Source organism: Bufo gargarizans, chromosome 6 (genome assembly GCF_014858855.1).
Source record: "Bufo gargarizans isolate SCDJY-AF-19 chromosome 6, ASM1485885v1, whole genome shotgun sequence".
NCBI classification, from domain to species: domain Eukaryota; kingdom Metazoa; phylum Chordata; class Amphibia; order Anura; family Bufonidae; genus Bufo; species Bufo gargarizans.
In genome coordinates, this window is record NC_058085.1 from 374,473,689 (window position 1) to 374,486,992 (window position 13,304).

Genomic DNA, 13,304 nt, shown 5'->3' on the forward strand with positions numbered 1-13,304 from the left:
AAAGACCAATTTTAATAAATTTACCCAACCTTGTATTGACATTGGTAATCTTTTCCATATATGTATTTTGGATCTCAGTTCTTTTATTAAGGGGAGGACATTTAATTTTTCATATTCTTCTGTATTTCCAGAGATTTGTATACCGAGATATTTAAAGTTTTCGTGTTTTTTGAGGACGTGTACCCGTGGATCTCCCTGTAATTGTTCATCTCCTAATAATAGCATATGTGATTTCCCCCAATTAATATTTAGACCCGAAAAAAAAAAAAAACTTATCAATTATTTCTATCACTCTATTAAATTGATCCCCAGTGTTGTGCAAAAAAAGTAAAATATCGTCCGCATACATTAAGTTAATTTTCATGACAAGAAGGACTATGCAATTTATATGATCACTCTTCATAACATTCTGGAGTATATGCAAATTGCTATTATAAAAACTTAAGCAGCAACTTTTCCAATTCTCAATATTTATGTAATTCTTAAAACTTTTGGCCACGACTGTACAGGGAAATTTCCCGGTGGGACTATGCCCAGGTGGACACTCAAGCCCTCTTGATGGCCGCAGGCCAGGTACATAATGATCTGATGCCCAACGGCCCCAGGTGCCCTCCTGAACTCAACTGTATTACTGTCTCATGACATGATGGTGATACAGTTGAACACTGTGGTGAGAGTGGAAGTATTTTGTGCGGTCTTGTGGTATTTGGTTCTGCTGGGGCAGTAATTCTGCACTCCACTACAGTACTGCAGGCCCTGCCTACTTCAGTTGTCCCCGCCTACTTGTTTTAACCCGTCTTCTGTCAGTTTGAACCTACCTACAACATGGGGCCACTGTAAGATTTTTTTTCCAGGGCCACTTTAAGTTCACAATGAAGCGGTCATCAGTGTGGGATGTGGCCAAAGGACTTCCACTTCTCTGCCTTTCTGTAACTCTTCGGCCCCTTTCACACGGGCGACGTGAACGCATTGCACCTGCACTAAATCCAGACCCATTCATTTCTATGGGGCTGTGCACATGAGCAGTGATTTTCACTATTTTGTGCGTTTTTCACGCAACGCAGGACCCATCAAAGTGAATGGGGCTGCGTGAAAATCGCAAGCATCCGCAAGCGTGGATGCGGTGCGATTTTCACGCACGGTTGCTAGGAGACGATCGAGATGGGGACCCGATCATTATTTTTTTCCCTTATAACATGGTTATAAGGGAAAATAATAGCATTCTTAAAACAGAATGCATAGTACAATAGGGCTTCAGGGGTTAAAAAAATAATTTAACTCACCTTAATCCACTTGTTCGCGCAGCCCGGCTTCTCTTCTGTCTTCATGGTGCTGGATCATGTGATGGACCATGTGATGAGCGCAGTGACCATGTGATGAGCGCAGTGACGTCACCACAGGTCCTTTTCCTCACAGATGAAAAGCTGGGCTGCGCGAACAAATGGATTATTGTGAGTTAAAAATTTTTTTTAACCCCTCCAGCCCTATTGTACTATGCATTCTGTTTTAAGAATGCTATTATTTTCTTATAAGGGAAAATAATACAATCTACACAACACCTAACCTAAACATGCAGATTTTTCTCACGCGCGTGCAAAACGTATTAAAATGTTTTGCACTCGCACGGAAAAATCGCACATTTTCCCACGACGCACCCGCATCTTATCCGGGCCAAAAACATGACGCCCTTGTGAAAGAGGCCTTCCAGTCTCTCTGTATCTCTGATACAACCTGCTGACACTCTAAGCTCAATGGCCACTTCTGTCTGAGAACAGTCTGTTTGAAGCCTCACAATGTCAAGGTACTGTTGATCAATTGTTAGGTGTCGTCTTGGTCTCATGATGTCAAAATGTGAACAGCATGATGAGGAGAACTGTTTAATACCAATTCTAAATAAACCAGGCAACTTATTGGGCGATGAGTCAAACACCTGTTGTGAATTTTGCAGTTAAGCTCCTGGTTAGAGTACAGCAAGTTGTGCAAAAGTACTAAAAACACCGAACTGTTGTACATGTGCATTCAAACGTTTAAAGAAGGTCACATTAAATGCACCTGTAAAGGTCAGAGGGCATTTTAGGTTCATGATGAAATTTTACCCACATGCCAAATATCCCTAACTTTTGGTTAGTAGTGTACATTCCGCGTTTGAAAGTTCGAATAACAAAGCACTTTTTGATATTCAGTTAAATTAATGTGTTGATTTTTTTTAAATGTTGAGGGTAATAGAGGTAGTAGTGCATAGGTATATAAATTATTATTATTTTGTGTCCAAAAGGCTTGAATACACAAGGTCTCTGATTTATATAAGGAAAGTGGGGGATATGATCTCTAATTATTTAAGTAGTGTATGTAATCATGTTTTGGTCCAATTTAAAGTTATTCACAGATTGGGGTCACAATTTCACAATCTTAATTGAAAAATGGGATTCAGACATTTGTCAGTATGCCATAGGTGTAGGTGAATATGGCGGATTTTGTCCATCTTTTTTGGTCCCGTCTAAAAGTGAGCCAATTTTGGCATTTATTGTATAAAAAAGATAGAAGATAATCTAAAAATGCAAGTCCCCTTTACTATTCATTTAAATAGTTTGAAAATCTTAAGAGCTAAAAAAGGAGTTTCTCACAAAAGTGTTGTTCTTAGCGAGACTGGTTATTGCCAGAATTTGGATGTCGACTGAACTGCCATTTATATCAAAGTGGGAAAACTTAACATACAAAGTCAAAAGGATATGAGAAATGTATTATACGCCAATTTGAAACACCACAATAAATGGAGCAAATGTCTGGTCTGATTGGGATCCTGTCACAGACGTTCCCGCGACAGTTGGCAGGAGATCGGTGAGTATGGCAACACATGGTTTGATCTGACATGTTTTCCGTTGGGATCATATGCATATGACGTCTGTGTTGTTTCTGGAGCTCGCCGCACCTTCTTTCCCCAGGTGTGGCTATTATGGTCATTTAACCTCCTCTATTTATTGTCGTTTCTCCCACTATGCTATGCAGTTTATAGCTTCAGTTGGAGTTGTGGATAGCTGGTGTGTGGATCTCGGCTGAGTTCCTGGTGCTGCAATAGCCACTTGAAGTACGTCTTTTCTTTCCCTTTTGTATTTTGTTTGGGTTATTTTGTGTGTTGCTTTTCCCTGTAATTTGTATTAAGGCGGGAGACTCCTGTTCGTCCTTCCTTTTAGAGGAACAGGTTGTCTCAGTTCTGACATTAGTACCAGGGTCCTATAGGGCGAGTTAGGACACTAGGTATTCCTGTGTATGAACTCACCTACCTCTGGGGTCTGTTCATACTGGTAGTTAGTCGGGACTTTGATTAGGGTTTAAGGCTCCATTCACACGTTCTTGGTGTATTGCGGATCCGCAATACACCCGGCTGGCACCCCCCATAGAACTGCCTATTCTTGTCCGCAATTGTGGACAAGAATAAGACATGTTCTATTTTTTGGCGGAGCCACGGCATGGAAATTCGGGGCCGAAGCCTGGAAGTGCAGGGCCGCGCTCCGGAAATGCGGATGCGGAGAGCACAGTGTGCTCTCCACATTCATTCCTGCCCCATTGACAATGAATGGGTCCGCACCCGTTACTAATATTGCGGAACGGATGCGGATCCACTTGCGGACGCGTGAATTGACCCTTACTAGGAGGTGTCCATCTCCTTTCCCTAGTTTCCAGGCCTCATTGCCTCACCCCCTTTCCCTCCTATTTTGGTGTGGTGTTTCCCTCCCACACCCGAACATGACAGATCCTAACTAATGCCTTCTTATTACATTTTTATTTATTTTTTCTCTCCAGTGGGGCAGTCCTTGGGTAAGGGAGGTAGGAGGCCATTCAAAGGGAATAATGGAAAATAAATATATAAAACATTTTTTTGGGTGTAAATTTAATCCATTGGTATTATTTTTTTGTATGAGCACCTGACCCTTCGACAGCATAGGGAATATGGCCTCCTGCTCTCATGTGCATAGCTGGGGGTGAACTTGGTGCCCATGGTGGTACCTTTTATTTGTAACTAGTCTAGACTGTATACCTTCCAAAAGAAACTGGAACTGAGCCTCTTCCAGATCTCCTTTTTGACTTACTATCTTTTCAATTATTTGTACTCCATGATCATGCTCTATAATTGGATAGAGCGAGCCAACATTCAAAGTAGCCATAATCCAATTGGGTTGACCTTCCAGCTGTATTATTTCTGTGGTGTCTTATGACGGGATGTTTCTGACAGAAAGATGAAGAAATTTGTATTGAAGTATTGAAATAGATTAGATGTTAAGTATCACGATCGTGCCACTCATCAGCGGGGCAAACAGCGATTCCTAGGTTCCATTGCAGTTCTTTTATAGCTAAAATCTCAATATTAGAAAGGTTATTAGTTCTATTTTTAGCAATTTTTGAACTATCACCTGCCACTAAATACTATTTTTATTATTACCATTTTTAAAATAGCTGTTATGCGACATTTTGCATATATTGTGGGTATTAAAGAGTACCCGTCATCACAAAATGAAATGCAATATTAAAGCACCATATTTTAGAGCAGGAGAAGCTGAGCTGATCGATATATAGTATTGTGGGAAAAGATTCAGCAAAACTGTAATTTATACATTTATATCTTAGCTTTTTCCACTTCCTATGAAGAGCTATTGGTACAGGGAGGATGGGTTATCAGTGACTGACAGCTCTCTCTGTATGCACACTTATATACACAATGCTATCAGTTGATACCTCCCCCTGTACCAACAGCTCTTCACGGGAAGTGGAAATAGCAGAGATATACCGTAAATGTATAAATATTACAGGCTTTATTGAATCTTTTACCACAAAACTATATATCGGCTCAGCTCCTTCTGCTCTATACAAAGAGGCTTTCAGCGATCATAAAGAATGGGAAGCACATCATCGTCAGAACCCCACAAGTTCTAGCAGCAGCATAGGTGCAATTGGGAATAGCACCCATAAAGATTCTATCATGGATGCCGGCTGACCAAGGGGCGCCTATCCCCACACCACCGCATCTGAATTCCTGGCAGCTGATGCGACTGATGCCGCTTTTCCCATGCGAACAGAGTTTGCACTGGTTTTCACTTTAATGTTCCCTGTTAATTATGGGGCTTGGTCAGCTCCCTTGTTGGTATTAATACCTTTATTATATTTCCCGATGGTCTCCATTAGACCCTCGGAGGCTCCACGAGGCCCAACTCCAGTGAGTTCATCTGCAAATGTTTTCTCTACTGAACTCAGCTAGAGCTCGTTGGAGCTTTCCTCTTATCTATTGCGATTGTTTGTTCTCTGTTTATGGTGTTTCCCCATGTTCCCATCCAGATCTATCGCAAGCAAAGGAACATACGCTACTATTGTCTTTGTTAATTTTGCATCATGTCTGATATCATAGTGTCATCCTTCAATGTCCGTGGTCTAAATGAGCCTAGGAAACGCTCCCAAATAATCTCACTTTTATACAAGGAGAAGGTATCTATTGCCTTTCTCCAAGAAACCCACCTCAAAACAGGCAAGATCCCGAATTTTCCACCACGCAGATTTTCACAGTGGATCCATGCCACTCACTCTGTGGCCAGCAGGGGCGTCAGCATTGCCATCAGAAAGCATACACCGTTTTGCTGCGCTGATGTCATTGCTGACCCGGAAGGCAGATTCTTATTTGTGAAGGGCACAATTGCCGGCTCGCAAGTAACTCTTGCAAACCTATACGCCCCTAACAAGCAACCTGTTCAATGGCTCGTTCGGACCTTAAAGACATTGGCTGATGTGAAACAAGGGATTGTTATCATTGGCAGTGATTTTAATCTCCCCTTAGAACCTGTTCTAGACTCCTCCTCTAGAAGGTTGCATATTTCCCAGAAGCTTCTAGGTCGTCTACGACTTCAACTCCGGGAGCTTGGTGTCTCAGATGCATGGAGGACCCTGAATCCTACGTGTAGAGGTGGTTCTTCCCCACCACACACTTATCTTTAGTGACAGAGGCCACTATAGGCAACATTTAACTTTATCCGACAATGCCCTATTTATTTAAATTTTTTCATCCATGACCTGCCAAAGAGGGAGTGGAACTGGAGACTGAATGAGACCCTGATAGCCAACCCTGACGCCATAGCGCGTATCTCCTCTAGCCTTCAAGAATATTTTCAGATCAATAAACCTGATCAAACCTCACCAGCTATAACCTGGGAAGCTCATAAATCCCGAATCCGGGGCGAGCTCATAGCACTAGGCTCTGCGATAAAAAAGAAGCGTTTAATGGAGATCACCAGCTTACTATCTAAGATTTCTTCATTGGAAGTAGTTCATAAGCAGTCTCTTGCTAAAAACAATGCACTAGACTTAGCCACCCTACGGACTGAACTTAGGAACCTTTTAAACGTTAAGTCAGCAAAGCTTCTCTTTAGAGCCAAATTTAAAACTTATGCGCACGGGGATAAGGGCAATAAGCGGATGTCTGCTCTGATTAAGAAACAATATGCAGATGCCTATATTCATGGGATAAAAGATTCCAAAGGTAGCCTTCTTAAGTTTACGTCGGACATTGCTAGGGAATTCTGAAACTTTTATGATAATCTATATAATATACCCCCCGCCTATTTTCCCCACCCACAGACACTCCAGTCGGCCACGACTCGATTCCTTAGTTCTCTGAAGCTGCCTGCACTGTCTGTGGAGCATTCATCACACTTATTATCACCAGTAACGGAAGAGGAATTGGCTAAAGTGCTTGGCTCTATCCCCTCTGGGAAAAGTCCAGGCCCAGATGGATTCACGATCCAATACTATAAGACCTTCCGAGACATCCTAATATCGCACTTCAGGGGACTATGTGAATACCTAATGAGGGGGTGGCCTTTTGCTACCACAATCCTTAGAGGCCCACGTCACCATTATACATAAGGAGGGCAAGGATCCCCTATCATGTAGTAGTTATCGGCCGATATCCTTGCTCAACACTGATGTTAAGTGGTGGGCGAAGGTGTTGGCCCAGAGACTGCAGAACGTTGTACCTGACTTAATTAATCGTGAGCAGGTGGGGTTCGTCGCGGGGAGGCAGGGCAAGGAAAACACGATCCGACTTCTTCGTTTGATATCCTGGGCCCGTGCCTCTCGTACTCCCCTGGCTCTGCTGAGCACCGACGCAGAGAAGGCCTTTGACAGGGTGAGGTGGCATTTTATGTCGGCCGCCCTGTCGGGCTTTGGCTTCCCATCACAGTTCGTTCAGGCAATCTTTGCTCTTTATTCTTCCTCTTCAGCAAGAATAAAAATTAACGGTACCCTGTCAGCCCCGTTCCAAATAGGTAATGGGACCCGACAGGGTTGCCCCCTTTCACCGGCTCTCTTCGTTATTGTGATGGAGACCCTTCTAGGTATAACACCCAACCAGCAAACCCACACCACGGCTGCCTTTGCAGACGACCTGCTAATCCTCACGACAAATCCCACTGACTCCTTCCCAAAGCTGCTCACCATTTTCTCAGAATTTGGTGACATTTCAAACTTTGAAATAAATTACACCAAATCGGTGGCCATGAATATCACATGCCCCCCTAACCTAGTAACTAAGTTAAAGGCCCTCACCCCATTCTCCTGGGCATCCGAAAGCCTCACATACTTGGGAGTCCGTATCCCTCCAAACCCTAAAAACCTATACTCTCTTAATTACGCCACTCTCCTCCACAAAATCCGCTCAACTTACTTTGCTCAAACTTCCTTTTATATCCTGGTTAGGAAAGAAAAACTTCCTTAAAACGTATGTAGTATCCAAACTCTTATACCTCCTACAGGTCCTCCCAATTTGGTTACCACAGAGGTTCTTCACTGAAACGCGTAGGCTCTTCTCGTCCTTTTTATGGGGAGGTAAACCAGCTAGAATAGCATATCTTACCTTGACTAGAGAAAGACGTTTTGGTGGCTTCGGCCTACCAGACATTCGCCTTTATTACAAAGCGACGCAAATAGATGCCTGTCCCTTGTATGTGCTACCCCCCAAAACCTATGTGCAGAGCTTGAAACCTCTCTCCTTTCAGGTGAAGAAGCCTTAGCACTGTGGGGTATCAGACCTTACGCAAGCTCTCCCTCAAACCTGGTGACCCTGAAAGGGGCTCTGTGTGTTTGGTCTGAGATGTTTAAATCGCGAGCTCTGAAATTCCCCCTTCCAAACACTCCCTTAACTCTAATTCAATCTCATATTCACTCTCCAGTTTCAACTCCCTCTGGTATTTGGGCATGGCTTAAAGGCTTGTCCTTGAAAGATGTTTTGTGTATTGATGGCAGTCTTGACTGGAACAATATACTGTCCCTTCCAAAGCTCAAAAAAGCTCCCTTTTTACATATTTTAGATTTTAAGCGAGACATCAAGAACCTCACTCTTCCTGATCCCCCGAAGGGACCTGCGACCTGGCTAGAGACCTTACTTGAAAAGCTCAACCCCCCCTCCCGCATGGGTTATCACTGATTTATAAATCACTCCTTTCTTGTGTACCTCACAAATTATGCTTTTCTGGGAGAACAAGCTTAATGTCTCTCTCTCAGACCCTGAGAAAGCATTTATACTGGCCCATTCCCATGGTTTCACTAGGTGCATTAATATCCAGGAGAACTCATACAAGCTCTTGACCAGATGGTATAGAACACCCCAGTTCCTAAACAAAATCCACCCTGAGATTCCAGCACAATGTTGGAGATGTAACTCAGATATTGTCTCTCTCTCTCTCCCATCTTTGGTGGTTTTGTCCACTGATCCGCCCTTTCTGGTAAGAAGTGGGTAAACGCCTTAACCAAATTTGCTCTACTAACTTGGTGTTAGATCCCAAGCTAGTTATGCTATGGTGTCCTATTGGAACCTTTGTCCCTGCCAAAAATCACCTGCCAACAATGCTTATTACATTTACTCGCCTATTGATTCCATATTTTTGGAAAAACACCAAACCCCCATCGGTAGATGATTGAGTGGAGAGAGTGGACCAACTATATCGATTTGAACAGTTGGCCCACTGCGAAACTCATACTCGCAAACGCTTCTTAATAACCTGGGGCCCTGGAAGGACTACAGGAAGTTCCCTCCATAAACAAGTAGGTCGTACCCAGCCACTACCTTAGTGGGGCATATTAGTCACCTCCCCTGAGGCCTAATGTCCTATAGCTCCTGATTATAGCCTCAAAGCGTATTTCACTTAATCCCTTGCTACACGTATTCTATCTGGCAAATGGTAACAAACTTTAGGAGCTTCTGCTGTAGACTTAAACGGATCTATAGGTTTTGTAGTCGACTGATGATTTATACGATCCCTGCTACTTGGGCTTAGACATGGATTGCTTATTTACATACAGTAGATGTTGATTGCTCTAGCTTTGTACCTTACAAGGCAAGTTCCTTAACTTTAGTATGTTATAACTAGGTAAGTCAAACTATGACCAAGCAGATCCCCTGGTTATTAGAACACACAATTTTAAGCACAATGCGGTACAACGGGGGTCAATCATCGAGCAGGAAGCAGCAGATCCAGGTTGGCACTAAGGCCACCTGCACACGTTGCGGAATATGTGTGGATTCCTGTTCAGAAAAACTAAAGTATGTTTCAGTGCCAGCAAAGCGAGATCTCATAAATTGACCTGCCAAATTAAATAACATTTCAATTATGTTTGCAGTTTTAGCTGCGGATTTCTCCCTTTTCAATAGAAGGGCGAGATCTGCGGCAAAACCGCATCAAATCTGCAATTAGACATGTAGATTTTGATGCAGAAACACTTTCTTATGTGCGCTCACCTGCACTTGTGTGCAGATGGCCTAATGCTCCGTTTTGTTTTTTCAGTCATCAGAACCAGTCAACCACTACCAGGCACTAAAGTGATCCTTTCACAGACCACAGCTCAGCATTTTGTTGCGTCACTAAACATATTTATTTAGTTTTGCACACATTTGTATATACACAGGTTCTAGCAGAACTTAGCTTGTATGTCCAGTTATTAATTTTTGTAGAAAAATAGATGTTCCAGCCACCATTTACTGTACGTTTTCATGTCAAAATGTTAGTTTTTCTCTGGAAAGGTGAATAAAAATATCCCCCCATTAACCAACCTATTTGCTTAAAAAAAAAAAATAAAGCAAACTATCCCCCCTGGCACAAGTGGATAAATTATTCAGAACAAGTCATTTCTCCCTTTCAACTACCAAAGCAAAATGTGTATGAAGAGCAGCAGTAGCAGCAGCAAACAAAGGGTCACAGGGCGCCGCCCCCTGCGATAACAAGTCTTCAGATTTACCATGAGCGGCTGTTACATGTGATTACAGAACACAAGAGGAAACTGAAAACAAATGGCACTTCCAGACATAGATGACGTTTCACCACTCGTCTCTGTACATCTATCTCCCCCAATTTATGAACTTCTGAAACAGTTTTATTTAGAAAACTATCATAGAAAGGCTTTGTACCCAGAACAATGTATAGAGAGATTATAAACATTAACTGTGCCCGGCCATTGCGCCCCTTGTCCCCTAATAGCTCTCGAATTTCAGACGACCGCCATCTCCTTCACTCACAAATCGTTTTCTTCCTCTGTGATGGGAAGAAAAAGAGAAAGCAGTTACATTTCAATGCTATGCTTTTTTTTGTCCATCCTCTTAAAAAGGGGTTGTCCAGGATTTTGAAATTGATGGCCTATCCTCAGGCAGGGGTTAGCTATTTGGCAGTAGAGACAGAGCTACACAGCTCCATCCACTGTCTAGTAACTGCAAAGCTACTCCCAATTAATTCAGTGCTGCAGTTACCTGCTCCGTCCCCTACACAATGGATGGAACTGTGTAATTCGGGAGCCTGCTTCTGGAGTTACAACAAAATCACTGACCAGTAAAAAAGTGCCGGGTGTCATGAGGATAGATCAAACATTAATAATCTGGACAACACCTTCAATGCTCACCTCTAGTGACAAACAAAAACCATTATAGTTCAGGGGTGTGCACATTGATAGTTTTTGAAAATAGCTAAATTCTGATTCTAAATGGCAGCCCAGAGCCGCCATGGTCCGTGCTGCTCTGTCTCAGACTCCCATGCCCAGCGCCACAGGATATAATACGGTTGTACTGCATACTGGAGGCAGAGCAGGACGCTGTCTCTTACTGCAGACACCCCCATAGCATTATCCCTCCTCCACCAAACTGTACAACTGGCACAATGCAGTCAGGCAGGTAACGTTCTCCTGGCATTCACCAGACAGAGAAGTGCGATTGGTCACTGCACAGAAGACGTCTCCAGTGCTCCAGAGTCTAGTGGTGCTGTACTTTACACCACTCGGACGCTTCATGGCTACAGCGATTACTTTTACTTTTTAATACCACTCACAGGTGATGATGGAATATCTTGAAGGAAAGACATTTAGACATGGACCATGGCGGTCATGGGCTATCATTTAGAGTCAGAATCTACAGTACAAGTTTCTTAGATTTTTTTTTATTATTTCACACTTTACTAAAAAACATTTTTTCTGTAGAACCAAAAAGGTATGTTCAGGTTTTGCCTGGCTACTGCCATCTCCCCCATGCAGGGCAGTAGCGCCCCTCAGTCATTATATAGATTAACAAGCTAGAAGCCCCATAAATGTATGCTCTACATCTGCACTGTTTGCCTTAATTCCTCTTGCATGCCCCTACATGAAGAGATTAACGTTTAACCAAATCTTTACAAGCAGAAGACAAACTAACAGTGCGCGAGGACGCCTGAAAACACTTAAACCGGCAAATAATTATTCATTCACTTCAAAGACACAGATTTAAGGACAGTTTCTGGAACAAGCGTTCATGGGAATAATTGTGCTGCTGATCAGCTAATAAACGAGTACGCGCTTGTTTGTCGACTGATTTGCATCTTTCATTCAAAATGAAAGACACAACATTATCAGCAGCACATCTCCCCATGTAACCAGGCATGTGCTGCCGATAATCGCTAGAACTGAATGGCCAATGCAAAGTGAATGGTGGAGGATCCATTGCTACCGTAAATGTTGTGGTCGTTCTCCCCCCTCAGGGCGACCACAACAATTATGGTAGCAATGGATCTTCCACCATTCACTTTGCATTGCCCTGTGTAATAATAAGCACAATCTAATAGGGCCCTTGCTCATTGTTCCCAATCCAAGTGTCATGGTTCCCACGGCTGCCTCTTCCTCCATTTGGCCATGTTGCTCCTCAATGCTGCAACTATCAGATTGGGCTTTAAAACCACACTTCCTAATGGCACTAGTTGGCCCTGCTAGATTGCCTTCTACTATTTGGCAAGTAGTTCAGATAATGCATTTATTTGGAAATAAGTCATTAAAGAGACATAGTCACCTTGATGGACATTGGTCCCGTATTTGTTTAGAAATTATCCCAGCTTTGAAGCAGTCTTCCACAAAACGCTCCAGAACAGAGTATGCATGGGGTACATCCAAATTAATATCTGGAATTTCTTGGTAAATTCTATCGTAGCCCTATAAAAACAAGCAGAACAATAAAGGCAAACTACTGTTCGCATTTGAATATACACTTTCATGCAAATTCCCAGCACTCACTGCAGACTCCGCCTCCCACCAGCAGAGGGCAGTCTTACCCTTTTCATTTGGTCCAAGGTGATGACTGCTGATTTCCACAGGGATTCCAATAAATTCAGCATCATCCTGTAAGTGTTCTCCCCGCTTGCTTCCAGAACCATCAGTATTGCCTGTGTATGGGTAGATATAAATAAATGGTGCATGCTGTAAAGTGGATTAGTACACACTGTAGAGAAGTGGCTTACCTCATACACAAGCTCGTGGTGAAAATGAGGTACTTCCAGCTCCTGAAGACAGCGTTCAGCTTCTAACACATCCTCAGATAGCAAATACTCCTTTAGCAGCATATCAATCTGATAGGGAGAAAACAGAATGATACAGACAACTCAATATATTGAGCTATGTTACACAGATATCACTCCACTGTGATGCCGCCTGCTCTTTCGCAGCATGATGTTCTCTGTCTTGTCCATAATCTACACCATAAACCACTGACCATAGGGATCCAACTGCTGGAACCTACACTGTTCTTCAGGAACGGGCTTGGATTTTCCCCCAGATAAATAGATAGAAGTGACATAGACCGATGAGCACTTTACAAGGTTTGAGCCACTTCAATTTATTTCAATGCGCAGATAAAGTGGGATTACATACAGCTTCTGCCATTGCCCCCCTCATTTTGTTCAGCTGCAGGCAGGGCTATGCTGCTCTCTTTGACAGTGTGTCGCAGCCAAAGACAGGTTATCCGTTTTATTGGAACTGGGACCCCC

General features: G+C 43.0%; 1 protein-coding gene across 2 annotated transcripts in view; it reads right to left on the reverse strand.

The window, feature by feature from the left end:
- Positions 1 to 9,890: 9,890 nt before the first annotated feature.
- PDCD4 (programmed cell death 4) overlaps positions 9,891 to 13,304 on the reverse strand; it is a 30,894-nt gene continuing 27,480 nt past the window's right edge. For both annotated transcript variants that reach the window (XM_044298091.1, XM_044298090.1), the window contains exons 9-12: positions 12,780 to 12,887; positions 12,594 to 12,704; positions 12,335 to 12,474; positions 9,891 to 10,565 (exon numbers count right to left, since the gene is read on the reverse strand). In XM_044298091.1, coding sequence (XP_044154026.1) covers positions 10,505 to 10,565; positions 12,335 to 12,474; positions 12,594 to 12,704; positions 12,780 to 12,887 — 420 coding nt within the window. In that variant the 3' untranslated portion in view covers positions 9,891 to 10,504. The remainder of the gene's footprint in view (positions 10,566 to 12,334; positions 12,475 to 12,593; positions 12,705 to 12,779; positions 12,888 to 13,304) is intronic.